At 29.9% G+C, this 14,874-nt stretch overlaps 1 protein-coding gene across 1 annotated transcript; it reads left to right on the forward strand.

Moving 5' to 3' along the window:
* Positions 1 to 7,491: 7,491 nt before the first annotated feature.
* HELRODRAFT_165491 (hypothetical protein) lies at positions 7,492 to 9,925 on the forward strand (the record flags this gene model as incomplete). The annotated part of the gene is made up of 3 exons (XM_009032059.1): positions 7,492 to 7,604; positions 8,216 to 8,486; positions 9,812 to 9,925. The coding sequence occupies 3 exons, from the start codon at positions 7,492 to 7,494 to the stop codon at positions 9,923 to 9,925; spliced, it is 498 nt and encodes a 165-aa protein (XP_009030307.1).
* Positions 9,926 to 14,874: the final 4,949 nt, after the last annotated feature.

Below are 14,874 nucleotides of genomic sequence, written 5' to 3' on the forward strand. Positions count from 1 at the left end.
TTCACACACCTACTAAAACATTTAACACATTCACTAACAACATTCAACACACCTACTAACAACATTCAACACACCTACTAACAACATTCAACACACCTACTAACAACATTTAACACACCTACTAACAACATTCAACACACCTACTAACAACATTCAACACACCTACTAACAACATTCAACACACCTACTAACAACATTTAACACATTCACTAACAACATTTAAACACATTCATACACATGCTTTTCCAAAATCAACTGATCTGATTTTTGAACGTGAAGCAAACACACTGTGTCAGTTCGTAACAAATACACATATTCATATTGTTATGTTGGTGATAGGGAAGAATATTTAAAAATAAATAAATAAATTAATTAATTATTATCAAAGAAACCAGGCAAAAAATAATTTAAAATATTATTTTAAAAAACTTATTTCTGAAGCAAGTGAAAAATATTAATTTGAAATTAATATTTATCAGATAAGAATTCAGAACATACAGCTCGCATTTAACACGTAGAGTACATACAAGAAATTACATAACCACATCATATTTACATTTATTTATTTGATTAGAATTACTTGTTTTAAATAATAGTCATTTGTTTAATAAAAAAAAAATATCAAAATGGGTGAATCGTTTCGTGTGTGACTCCTTGCAATTTAACAATAATTCCTGTTATAGTTATCTTTTATAATAATAATTCAACACAAGTAAGTCCCCAGACTAAATTGTGTTAATGTAACAATCAACTAACATTCGTCTGTATATTGATTATGTAAGGCTGGATGCAATAACAAACTAAGGGAGTAAGCTAGTTCCCATAACAAATAAATTGATGAACATTTCGATGTAACCTAAAATAATTTTGTAACAATTTTGAACAATACAGTATGGAGAACATTATGTTATATAATAACTATTCAACTAACATTAATAAAAAATAAAATATAGTGAAGTACAAAAGGCACCATCATATGGTAGATTGTTCTGATTATTATCAGTTTATTGGCACTCCTTGCCAAACAGAAATACAGAAAAAAACAAATCGAAAATCCTAATGAAAACTCAGAAGAAAAAAAATTATTGAACCTGGATAGAAAATGAATACACGCTTCTCAATAACAACACGCACACTCACGCGCACGCACACACAAAAACTACACACACCACACACACACCGCACACACCACACACATACACCACACACACAAACATAAGTACGTACAGAATAAATCATCAAACAAACGTTCGTACAATGTCTTCATCATGCATCACCGCGCACATACTGACACAAATAACAAATTTAAAATCTATAGGTCAAAACTATTACAATTAAATATTAAAACGCGATGATGAAAAAATAAATAAATAAACATTGCTATCCTTTTTTAAATAATATGTGTACATAGATAAATTTACAACGAATCATCCGACAATCCATAAATGTATATTGCAAATGCAAAAATAATTAATGAGATACAAAGATGCGAAATAAACAAAAATTAAAATAACCAAATGTTCTCTCCAGTTAAAAATTCAAGGAAACCATCAACTGCTCATTTGAAACTGTTCATAGAGACAGCATTTATCACGGCAGTCGTCTCTTACTCTATTTGTAAAATAAAATTCGAGGCGATCCTTGTGGCAGACTCCTGAGGTCAACTGAATGTTATGCTCTGCTCTCATCCGTTTGTCGTGCGCAAACACAAATGTTGGACTAATATCATTTGATATTTCGCCATGAATTATTCCGAACAACAAAATCAGATTGGCCCTTTGACGTCTGTACGCGAGAGATGGCAATTTCAGTTTCCTCAGTTATCCATCATATAGAAGATCTCTACAAGAAGCCACTATTTGAGTTGCTCTTCTTTGCATTTTCTCCAATTCCTTTACCAATCCAACTCTATAAGGAAACCATACTTGGACACCATACTCAACATGTGATCTTACTAAAGGTTTGTGCAAGATCACGAAGGCTTCTTCTGATAGGCCTTTAAAATTTCTTGCAACCACACCAAGCATTGTACTCGCTCTGTGTACTACATTTATCCCGTGGTTTCTGAAATTCAACCTGTCGTCAATTAAGTAACATTCCAAGATCTGACACCTCTGGCAGACGAAATGACGATCCATCACCTTCCAAAATTGTGAACGCAAAACGTGACTTTTTGGGAGTCGTTTTCAACAATTGACATTTGTTTGGTTTTATTTTTAGCATAAAAAAATTAAACCAACTCACAATTTTATTAATATCTTGTAAATATGTTTATGTTCTTTTATTTAAATATGTTTATTTTCTTTTTTTTTAAATATCATTTAATTATTATAATTAATAATAATAATAAAATAATAATAATAATAACTTTAAAATTTGTTCAAACTTTGAAAATTTAAAATAGGTATTTATATAATCCTGCTGCCGACAAGATGTTTTTCCACACAGCATGAAAAAATAAAATATTCAAAATAGTAACGAAAATATTCAAACCAAAGTAGTAAAGAAAAACTTGTTAAAAATATTTCTATCAAATAATAAATGCCTGAAAAGCCAGCAAAATACTATTTTTCTTTCCAAATGTGAAAAATAATGGAAATAATGGATGTTTGTGGGCATAAGTGTACGTTCGGATTAACAGATCCATATTGGCATTCCCACACCTGGCATGTACGAGATCACCATTCTGCATACTTGCTGGATGTGATAGAGTTTAATTAATTCATGAGGGTTCATAAAGTGGGACGTAGAATTTCTCATGAGATTTTCACACCAGTGTTTCTTTCGTTTGTCGTGTTTTTGTTTTTGCAATCAAAAGACTGAATAATTGGAGGGAACTGTTGTTTTTTTATGCCACCAATTGGTTCAGAAACTGCGCTCTCTACGAATGCATTTTCCTTGTTTGACATTTAAATGATTTTATAACGTATAACAATTGACTTTGGAGAAAATGGAACGTTAAAATTGCCCGTTGTCATTCAAAAATTTCGTTTGCTTTCAAATGATATCCTTCTCTTCCATCCTTCCTCCTTTTAAAGGTCCGGCAACTTGTTGCTGTGGTAACAATGACGTCACTGTAGCCAAAAAAATAATTATTTACTTTGTTTGTTCAGTTTAATTATTTTAACATTAAAGTCACTTAATTCAAGAAGAATACAAGAATGTTCAGAGGTTTCTTTTTCAATGAACTTGTATTTATTAGTCGTATGTGTTTCTTTTTAGACATTTAAATGATTCTTAAATACGTCGAGTGGCGTGATGGCTCAATGGTTAAAGTGGCCTGGTTTTGCTATTGCAATGACTGGGTTCGAATAAAAAAAGATTCCTGCATCTATCATATGCAATGTGCATGAAGCGGGGTTTGTACGCGATTCATATACGCTGTGTGTGTTTGTCGTTGAAACCTCTGAAGCAAATGCAAGAGAGAGAGTATAACCTTTAACCTTTATGACGAAATTCAGTTATTTACGAGCAAAAATTTGTTTATTTACGTTATTACAAAATTGGCTGTAGATTTGATTATCTTGAAAAAGTTGACAACCTTTTTTAAACTGTGAATAATTTTTAGATATTTATGTTGTTTATTATGATTTAATTCTGCAGAAAAGTTAGACCGTTAAAACATTAAACTGAAAGAGGAAGTACTTTTGAAGGAACGTAAGATTCCAGACATTTCTCGGCTAGATTTTTAAAGCCTCATATGTCGCAACTTACTTTGCGTAATTTTGATGTAATCGTTTTTTAATGTGTCAACAAAATTGATTACTTCGCAGAGATTTGTTCAATAATTTACAGCCTGTTGAAATTTCATCCAACAAGTGTAGTAAGTATATATCGTTACATCTTTAAATATGGGCTGCTGTTGCAGGAGTAGGTAAATAGTATTTTGAAATTCAATGAAATTTTTTTTGATTCGTCTAGGTAAGCATGAAATATATAAAAATAAATATTTAATACGTGTTAAAACTACTTTTATAAATATTTTTATCATGACAAAATTTAAACATTCAAGCACTAAAAAAAAATAATTTTTTCATAAATCTCAATTAATCTTTTGTTATTTTATACCAAGATGTTTGAAGGAAGTCTTGTTAAGAACTTATTTATTTAAAATGATCTTTTTTGGACAGATAGTTTTAACAAGCGAAAATCACTTAAAATTTCAAAGTGCAATTTTTAGACAATAAATATTGAATATTTTTTTGAAAACTTTTTCAAATTATTGCTATGAGGGAAGCCATTCCAATTTCACGATTAATTATCTACTCATGTAAAATATAAAATCGTCAACTAATTAAATTTCAATCAAACATTTTGTGTATTTTAAAATGATAAAACATTTAATGAGTGATGTGATACATTTTCATTAATGAACGCTAACAAAATGCCAAAATTTATAATTTAAAATAAATATTTTTCAGTGCAATTCAAATAAATAAAAATAATATGGTACAATTCTTTCATTAAATTGTTGTCCTTAGGTTATACTTCTAGCTAGTTTATTCATTAATATAGTCATTCGTGATAATAAGATTTACACCAAACAAAAATTGAATTGAAATATAAGAACGATTTAACACAGCATCACAAAAAGAAAAAAGTTTGATAAAGAAAGAAGATTAACAGCATAAAATTGTGAGCTGTTAAAAAATGGTAGTCACGTGACTTTAAAATATTGTTCCGTCAGTTATGCTGTATTTTATCAATCAGAAAATTGATAATAATTAACTGTCACCAAAATTCTCAAAAAACCTCAAAATCACGAACAACATTCGCACTCCAAAGCTTCAAACAGTCTTGGTGGGCCTTCCGAAAAGTTACTGACGCCGCGTATTTCTTTCAATTTCAACAAGAACGATTATTTATTTTTCAATGATTGATGTTCATGTGTGAGTGTGTATGTTTGTGTGTGAGAGTGTGTAATAAAATTACAATAAACGAAGATTTTTTTTATGTTACTAGTAACGTTACTGATAGCGATGACGATGATGATGATGAAAATAGTGATAATGATGCTGGTGTTGATGATGATGATGATAATCTTTAACGTGACCAGCGAAGAAAACTAAAACGAATTTTTCTGACTTTTACATTCATTCATCCTGTTTATTTTTATTTCTCCCCATCACTCTGCTTCTCATGTTTCGTACTTACTGCCTAGAGGAAAACATTTGTTTGCCAGCTAAGGTGGTTGCCTAGTTCAACTCTCGCGTGTTCTACATAGCATCAACACAGCTTCCCACTCAAGTTACTGTAGTAGTTGACATTGGTTCATTTAATTATAGAATGAATTCATTTAAAAATTATGAACAATCAGTGAAAATATCGTTCATTTTTTTGTTTATGGTTTTATATCCTTTTGTTGGAATTGGAAAATAGTAAATAATATTTACTATTATATTTGTAGTCTTGCAACTATTGCTATTTAATAGTGCTGCTTTTGACAAGAAATCTGACAGTCAGTTACGCTGTTTTTGGCAAACATTACCTGATATTATATCACCATTGCAAATGATGCGACCATCATCACAACAACATATCATCACGGTCACAAACACAAACGACATCACCATCATCACAGCATGAGAACTAATGCAACCTACACAACTCATCGGTTTCTTCAAATTCCTTCCAATCACCAAGGCAGCTCTTAATTGCCCTCCTGATATTTCTAATTGAATTGATTGTTCTCAACGACATTATGTTGCTCAACCAGCTACCAAGCAAGAAACTTTTTCAAATGCTACAACACATTCTTAAAGGTTTCCAAAAATAAATTTGCGAAATTTTAATGTCAAAAATTCATCATTAACATTAACTTTTTCCAACACAAAACTTCTATTTTTAACAAATTATCCCAAAGAATTGGCGTGAACAATTAAGGTTAACAATTTTAGTTTTATGAATAGAATTAAGTTTTGAAATTTTTTGTCATATTTATAATAGACACAAACATTTACTCGGTGATCGCTAATTCAACATTATTCTTCATTGAGCCTAATTGAAAATAACTACAACGACCATTTTTAGAGATTTTGAACGATTCAAATTATTTTGAACAAAACTGTCATAACTGAAAGTTGGAACATGTTGATTTTATTGGAACAACAAAAACGTCTCAATTGCATTGAATGATGTTTGGCAAAGTTAAAATGTTGCTAACAGCCAGTGATTGAATGTTGGAAAGATTTGAACGACATGAAGTTCTGACACCGACGATTTAACACGGACGATGGATGGATGGATGTATGGATGGATGGATGGATAAATGGATGGATGGATGGATGAATGGATAGATGGATGGATTGCAGTCTACGTGTTAATTTATTTTACAGCGACTATCAAATTTTTTGAGGATGATTAATGACAGAGTTCATAAGAGTCTTCAACTTTCCTTTCTCTTTCGAAATTTGGTTCAACTAAATTATGCATACATATCTGACGTCAGATGTGATCAATTGTTCATGCTTCAGATAGTTAATTTATATAAAATTTAAGCCTACAGAAATTTTATTGAAAACTATTAGAAATTACTCGAACAAATTTGCAGCACGCATATTTTGAAATTTTAATTTTTACTACCGTTTTTCAATCTTTTTTTTAAGCCATAAATTCTAACTTCGAGTATAAATGATATTTTTTTTCATATTTCAACATCAGCACTAAATATGGCAAGTCATTTTGAACTTCTGTGGAGACTGTTCATGTGTTTTTAATCATTTAATCATCATCGTAATCACTATTATGATTCCAACAACATCCACGTCATCATCATCAATATCGTACCATCATCAACATAAGTTTTCTTAAATACCTACCACAGCACACGTTCGCACACACTCACACATTCGCACACACTCACACAGACAATCTTATTAATTTTTAATTTTTCAATATTTTCTCGTTACATTTACATACAACAATCAAGTTTCAAAAGACTTGCATAGTTTAATTTCGTATATAAAACAATTTTTACGGTTGGATATCTTCATGTGACAATTATTTTCTTAAAAATTTTGAATTCGAATAGATTAAAAATAATGATTTGTTCTTATAAATATGTGGATAACATTATGAATAACTTTATAATTTGAATCGAATTCGATATATTTAAGCAAACAAATTTATTGTTCATCGTTAAGTTTTCCAGAATTTTCATTAATAGTTAATTTCTTCAAATTTCAATTACAAAAATATTTTTGGAGTACAAATAAATTCGCAAGAAGTTTTAAATTTGAAAAAAAAGAAAAAAAGTAATCAAGGCATTAAATCAGTATGAAATGAATCCACAGACAAGGGCGCACTTTGTAAAAATGTAGAAACAAAACAAAATCTTATTTTTGGACAGTTCAAAAAACATAAAAATTTAATGATGTTTCAACAAAATTTTGTGTTTCTCCTTCTTTACCGTACAAGTTTTTCATGATTGTTTTTAAACTGTCTATTTCAGTTTTAGTAAAAATATAGCAGAATTTTTTTTGGTCTCAAAAAATGGAGGTCCTGTTTGCTGGTATTCGAATTAGTTTTGCTTTTCCGGGTTCCTCCTCTTTCAAACTTTCGTCATTAGAATCTTGCTTCCAATCCAATTGTGCCGAATATCTGAGGTCTGTAGAAAGTAGTCATTAAAACGACGCCTCATCGTTTCTATTCTGCCTGCAGAGACGTTTTATTCAGCGTATCCCTAAAGGAATATTTTTTGATCATGAAACAGTGATGAGGTTTTACTGGAGAAACAAACAAAAACGACTTGAATTTTTTAAAACCATCCTAAAAAAACTATTAATTATTATAGTCAAATTAGACACCGTTGAAAAAAATAGCGTAGAAAGTAGTGCATTTTCTTTTATCATCTTATTCATATCTCTGTATACCGTTCAATAATCATCAGCATTATATTGTTATAACCGCTATTGTCAATTGAGTGTAAATCATAGAATCTTTTCATACTATAGAGGCTATATAAGGGGCAGGGACAGTGAAGTCAAGTAGCAAGGTTTGAAGAGAAGTCGTAAATGTGATTTATGTAGTTGCTTGAATTAGCTTGGTGTTTTTATTGTTGTTGGCATTCAAATAAACGTTCAACTAAGTTTGCGTTTGAAGCAGTTGTGTTCATCTACCAAAAATCTTGAACCTACGGAATAACGATAACTTGACGATCGTTGGAACACTGGCATTGGAAATATAGAAATCTTTGAAATTATAACATTTCTGTTAGTAGTAACAAGTGTTTAAAAAATTACAACATTGGCGTCAGAAGTAAGATTTTCGAAAGATGGAAATTTGTTTCTATGTCGGCACAAGAAAAACTCAATACAACTAATTTGATGAAGAAACTACAAAAACGTAACCTCTGCTCAAAAAGAGCGAAGGCAGTTTTGATAAACCGCCTAAGGGTTGCTCGAATAAACAAAGGTAACAAACCTGATGAGTTTGACTTTCTGTATTTTATGGAAGAACTGAAACAACAGTATGCCAATGTTGTAAAAGTGTTGTAAATATTCGAGATGTTTTAAGTGGTAAAAACATTAAAACTTTTGAAATGCAGTGGGCCTACCATTTGAATTTTTCTGCCAACATCTCGTCTGTTTTCATTGATAACAACGACAACAGTAACAAAAATTGCACAGTCAAATTAAGACAAAGGATACTAATAATTTTCCGTATATCAACAGCAGAAGGTGCCATACATACATTTATTCAAAAAACTAATCCAAGAAATCTCAAAATTAAATCGAAAACAAAAAATTTGATCTGATGAAACATAACTTAAAATTTCAACTAAACAACAACAAGACAAACAAACAACAACACTAACAAAAACAACACGTGACATCTCTTTCCACCAGCCAGCCAGTCCGCCAATCCATTGTCATCCTTCATCCAGCAGTCTTGAGACCCATTCAAACATTCGCTTTAATTCGGTCATGCTTTCTATACAGAAGGCAGGCCTGTGAAATATTCAGTTTTATTTTTGTAGCTTCTTATTTAAACAACTGAGAATGTTTTAGGATTAGGACTAATGTATTATCAATAAAAATTAATTGAAGCCTCTGAGGGGATATACACTTCGCATGCTTATTTTTGCTTTGTTTTAACATTTTGTAAAAACAAATTTTCGTTTCACTAATTCGCTTATTTTGACTGAATCCCACGCATTTATTCAAGCTCCATCAAGTGTTAAATTTAATTTTGTATCGTCAGTACAAAATTTAAGTACCAAAAAAAATAATAGTAGGTGCATTTGAAATGCTAGCAATGTTGTGGTTTCTCAACACCGTAACATCCAGCCATTTGAAATCTTCTAACGCAGTAACATAATCAAATTTGATTTGTATCACAATTACATTTGGTGTGACCTCAGAAGTCTATGTATGTATATATATATATACGTAAGACCTCAGAAGTCTTCATGTTTTTGCGCTTTCGTGTTGTTTTTAAGTCTTCCGTTTTTATGTTTTTCGCTGGTATGTTTTAACACATCGTGCATTCTGTGCCTCTTATTTTGTTATTTTCATTCAATAAAATAATATTATTATGACACATAAATCATCGTCTACTATCTGTCATAAAAAATAAATGAGCCGCAAATCTCGGTCAACTTTTTAAAAAATACTAAATTGTTTTTCATGCATGAATTCGCAAAACATCAAACAGTTTAAAAATAAGATGATTATTGAAATATAGTTTTATAAATTAATGACCTGTTTTTATTAATGTTTATACAATTGTATGAAAGATTCTTAAGCAAATGAATCTCTTTCTACTCGCTGGCACCTGCGTCTGATCCATTCATCAACGATAACTCCATCAGACAGAACATCACTGCACTTCCAGCTCCATTTATTCCTCCGAACATTCACCTGGCAGCAAGGGCATCGTCAACATCTGCTCAGGATTCAAACTAATCAACCAAACAGCTGTATAACTTGGATGTGTGATGTTTATAATACATGTAACTTATTTTTCTTTTTCTTTTTTTCCATATTTCCACATTTCTATTTATTTTTAAAAATTTTAGTTACAAGCTTATATTACTTTTTTTAATAAATAAAATAAATGAGATTATTTACAGTTTATTTTTCCTCATTATAGTTGATTAAAAATATTAGGGCAGTCGCATTTGTACAAAACTTAATTTTAAACAGTGTGCAATTGATGCCATGTTATACTTCGGAGATAGATCCAAATGATAATAATTCATTTCACAATTTGAAATGTCATTTCTTCTGCATGTTAATCATAAAAGAAAACAAATTGACCTGACTTTATAGAAACAAGACTTAGTTGTTCTGCTATTCATTATTTCTTAACCTTTGATTGTTCTCGCGCATCTATACAACGTAGTAGACTCTCACGTGTCCAAATTTTCAAACTGCCATTGAATTTTTTCCAGAAGTTTTTTAACCTACTGATTTATTTCTTGAGAGATTTTCCAATTTATTTCTGACTTTCTTGAAATGTTTAAAAAAATTTAATTTTTCATTGTGCAGACCCGTCTGTTCATTCGTTGCCATCTGCTAACGAAATAAGCGAGCATCTATGATATCCACATTAGCAGCAGGTATGTGTAACTTGCACTCTAAACATATTTAATCTTTTGTTACTCAGAGGGAGTATAAATATAAAGTCTATAAAAATACTTTCATTTGAAAGAAGTAGATTGATAAAGTTGTTTCGTTACGGTTGATGACAGTTTATTTACGATTTCAGTGGAACAACTTATGCCAACCAAACAGCCACTTTGTAAGCTACATTCATGCAATAATAAACTAAGTAAGACTGAGTATTTCACGCATAATTTTTTGATTTTAATTTAAATTGTTCATGTTGTTAATTATTCTTTCTGCTTCTTTAGTATCAATTTAGAATTCCTATTTTTTTCATCTTGGAGTTCTCAACTGATTTTCATTATCACGTTATGAACATACATTTGGAGTCACTTATAAACGATAAATTTTTTCTAACATGCACACATTTTATTTTTTTTTTACAAAAAATCTATTTATTAGAAAAATAAATCATTGAAACAAATCTTCAAACATAACAAAAATTTAAATTCTCATTACATCGGACAAACGGTTATTTTGTAGAATACAATGAAACCACATCATTTCATCCTTACAACCTGCCACAACCACAACACATGAACTACATCACAGAAAGAAAACACGACTATGCATTCACAAATCGGTACATCATGGAAAATATTTATTCCTGGACATCTTAAGTCATTTAAATTTTGAAATCAGTAATAAAATCATTTCAGATATATTAAAAACTTTTTTTTACCTTTGTATTTTCAACTCATTTATCAATATTTGTTATTTATAGTTTAAATACTTTTATCAATTACATCATTGTAAACAGCATGATAAAATTTGTTAGTGAATAAGTCATAAATATGAGAATAAAATAATTTTTGAATCGTTTTTTCCACGGCTTCACTTCCAGTTTCGGCATTTTTTGTCATCTTGCATCTTCTCAAAATCTTCTTTTATATCAATAACACGATAATCAACATATCCACTTTCCTTTCTTTCATCATCATCATCATCGTCGTCGTCATCATCATCATTGCCGCACCTCCACTTTATCCACTTCATCATTATCGCGGTCGGTTATCACTCTTTATTCAATTCTTCATCATCATCATCATCATCACCATCCTCCTCATACTCATCATCATCATCAGCGCATCAGAGGAATGCTTCCTATAAAACATCTCGCGACTCAACAGAGCCAAAAAAAATTGCAAGCAGTATCAGCCGACACAGTTGCGTGAATTTGTTGTCGTGTTGTCATCGCCATTCTTGTCTTCATCAACCTTTATTAATGCATATTACATATTCATTTATCTATATATTCATACAATACTATATTATATATTTACACATATATATATATATATATATACATATATATATATATATATATATATATATATATATATAATTACATTTTTTCGTTATTTCTTTAACAATGATTATTTCACAGTGTTTATAACTTAACAACGTCAGAAACAAATTTAAAATAACACTTGTAGGTTTTGACTTCGTTAATTTTTTAACCAATCCGAAAATGTTTCATTGTTGATGAACAGTTAAAAATTAAAATTATATTTAAACATATATAAAATTATAAATACTTTAAATAAAATTTAGTTGGCGACAAGTTACTGTATCGAAGTAATTGAATTTTGAATATTTGCACATAATTCTCATCCCGATAACACGAAACTGACAATGAAACTAAACGCAGAAGTTTGAGGTTAGCGAGGAAATTTTTTTTACAACTAAAATATTTTGGATATTTATTTCGTAATGAAATAGCTTATTGATCTAGCAAAAGTTTTTTTGACTAAATCAAATTAAATTAAATTTTTATTAACTTATTTACGATAACACGACGACATACTTCGTTTAAATTCCGTTTAAAAAGCTTCCTTTTTTTCATTTATTTTCTAATTTTTAGAAGAATTTAAAAAAAAAACATTACTTGCTGAATTAGATTTGTTTAATATGGAATCATTAACTACTTGGTTACTTATTTTACTTACTTCATTGAACATTTATGGCAAACTTGCCATTGATGTATGTATGCATGTTTCATCTTGTTGTTTCTACGATATTGCGTTTCATAAAAGTATTTTAGTTTATACACATGGTTCTTGTTGGTTTTTATATTTGGAATGACAAAAATTATCTGAACAAGCTTTCATTCATTTATTCTAAATTTAGAAAATACAAAAAATTGTGAAATAAGCCTTAAAGAAAATATAACAGGCGATTATTTTATCCACTATTCATCTAACAGGGAAGCCATTTTCAAACCTGCTGACGAAGATTAAAAACACATAAAAAAAGACGCACACGCGCAAGTTCTTTCACCGCATCATAATTATGATCATCACAGTCACCAATAATGAAATATTCCATTTAAAAAACATTTCGAAGTCTTAAAAGATGGGTTTATAATTATTTAATTATTTTTTAAAATATTTATATTTGGTTTGTCACGGAATTGCTTTTTTTTATAAGACAGACACAAAAAAATTTCTAGAAAATAATTTCGAGTGCATCCACGTTTGCTGATGAAAAATTTTAATCGGTTTGCCGACCTCTTACTTTCTGGCATATATATCAGAATATTTATCGAATCTGCATCTGAATATTTTATAATTGTAGTTTCAACGCTCTGTTACATACTATTTTATAATTCAATATTTCAGTTGATGGGATTATTTTTGGGATGGCACTCAATAGAGATACTAAAACAGAATTTTATTGCTCCGTGGAACCTCTTTTCGTTTAAAAAAATAGTTTTATTAAAACAACCACATGTGATTATATCTACATTTACAACAAAAAAACAGTCATAAAAATGTATAGGGCCACTGTTAAGTACATCTTGATAAAAATATTTGAAAAATAAAAAATGTCTCTTGTTTAAGGTTATAAAACAAAAAACAGCATTTCAATGCCTAAAGTGACCTGGGATTTGTATATGTCCACATTCCAACATTTTTGTTCAATCTTAACATTTTAATATTATAGAAATGAAATTGGAGCGTTCAAATTTCTCTCTCGTCACGTTGTTTTTAAAAAAATAAAGTTGTAGCTTTTGCTTAATACCAACGTGATTTATAATTATAACGCAATTTTATTGATTATTTTTTACGAGTGTCAAATATTTATCCAATCAAAAATAACAAAAATGTTTATACTTTTGAAGAATTATAGGGCCACTGTTGTCTTGTACAGCTTGACACAAATGTATAAAAAGAAAGTTATGTCTTTAAAAGTTTACATGCAGCCGCAGTTGTTACCAGCGGTGAACGTTTCGTCGTCAGCATGAGACGTTGTTGCTGCGACAGGAAGATCGGAAAATTTTTGGGAGTTTAATTTTTTGTCAGGTTCCATCAGAACTGCATTCATGTAAATATTTCTGAGGGACAGTGACGTCGAGCCAAACAAAACGAAAACCAAACAGCTCGTGACGTGACGTGACAGTTCGTGATTATGTGACCTCATCGAGTTTCAATTTTTAGATGTTCATTTTTATAAACTTTATCACTGAAAACAAGAAAAATAAAAAACTCTTACAAATGAGTTATTAAAACCTGAATGAAGAACAAAATAAAAAATATCTTGAATATATTACTAATTGATGAAATGTTGAAAATTCGTTTTGACATGTCTAACACCAACTAAAAGTATGTTTCGCCATCAAAACATAGTGGAACACCTCTAAAGTTTGAGCCCGCATATTCAAATAGACGCATGCAACATCAACGCTGCAGAAGGAATAGAGCAAGAGGAAGGAGAGCACCGCCGTTGACATTAATTAGTGGCCATCGGCACATGCCCTTCCAACTGCGAATATACGCTAACAAACTATTTTCCTTTAAGCTCCATTTTGTCTTTCTTTTCAACTTCAAATGATTTTTATTCACTTTGTTTTTGTTTTCTTTATACTCATCATTTATAAACTCACGATATTAATACATCATCATCATCATCTTCGTCACAGCCATCATTATCTTCAACATTGTCGTTGTCACCAAAATTTTAGCATCTATAAATTCTTTATAAAAATATAACGAGCACCAATGAAAATATATTAACTTTCATTAAAAACTGATAATTTAGTGATTATTTGATGAATTTTATTTACTTTTTTATGTTTTTTTTAGTTAAATAAAGTTTTATGCCCTAAAAATATTCAATTCTTCATTACAATAGAAACATTTATATACATCGAAATGTTAACTTTAATTCCATTGCAAGACAAATTTTCCAACTGTCAATTTCTTTAAAAATAAAATCTTTCCAACTAGGATTAAAGTAACTACAAATAGAACACGCGCGTCTTTCC

This window comes from Helobdella robusta (assembly GCF_000326865.2).
Source record: "Helobdella robusta unplaced genomic scaffold HELROscaffold_8, whole genome shotgun sequence".
Lineage (NCBI taxonomy): Eukaryota > Metazoa > Annelida > Clitellata > Rhynchobdellida > Glossiphoniidae > Helobdella > Helobdella robusta.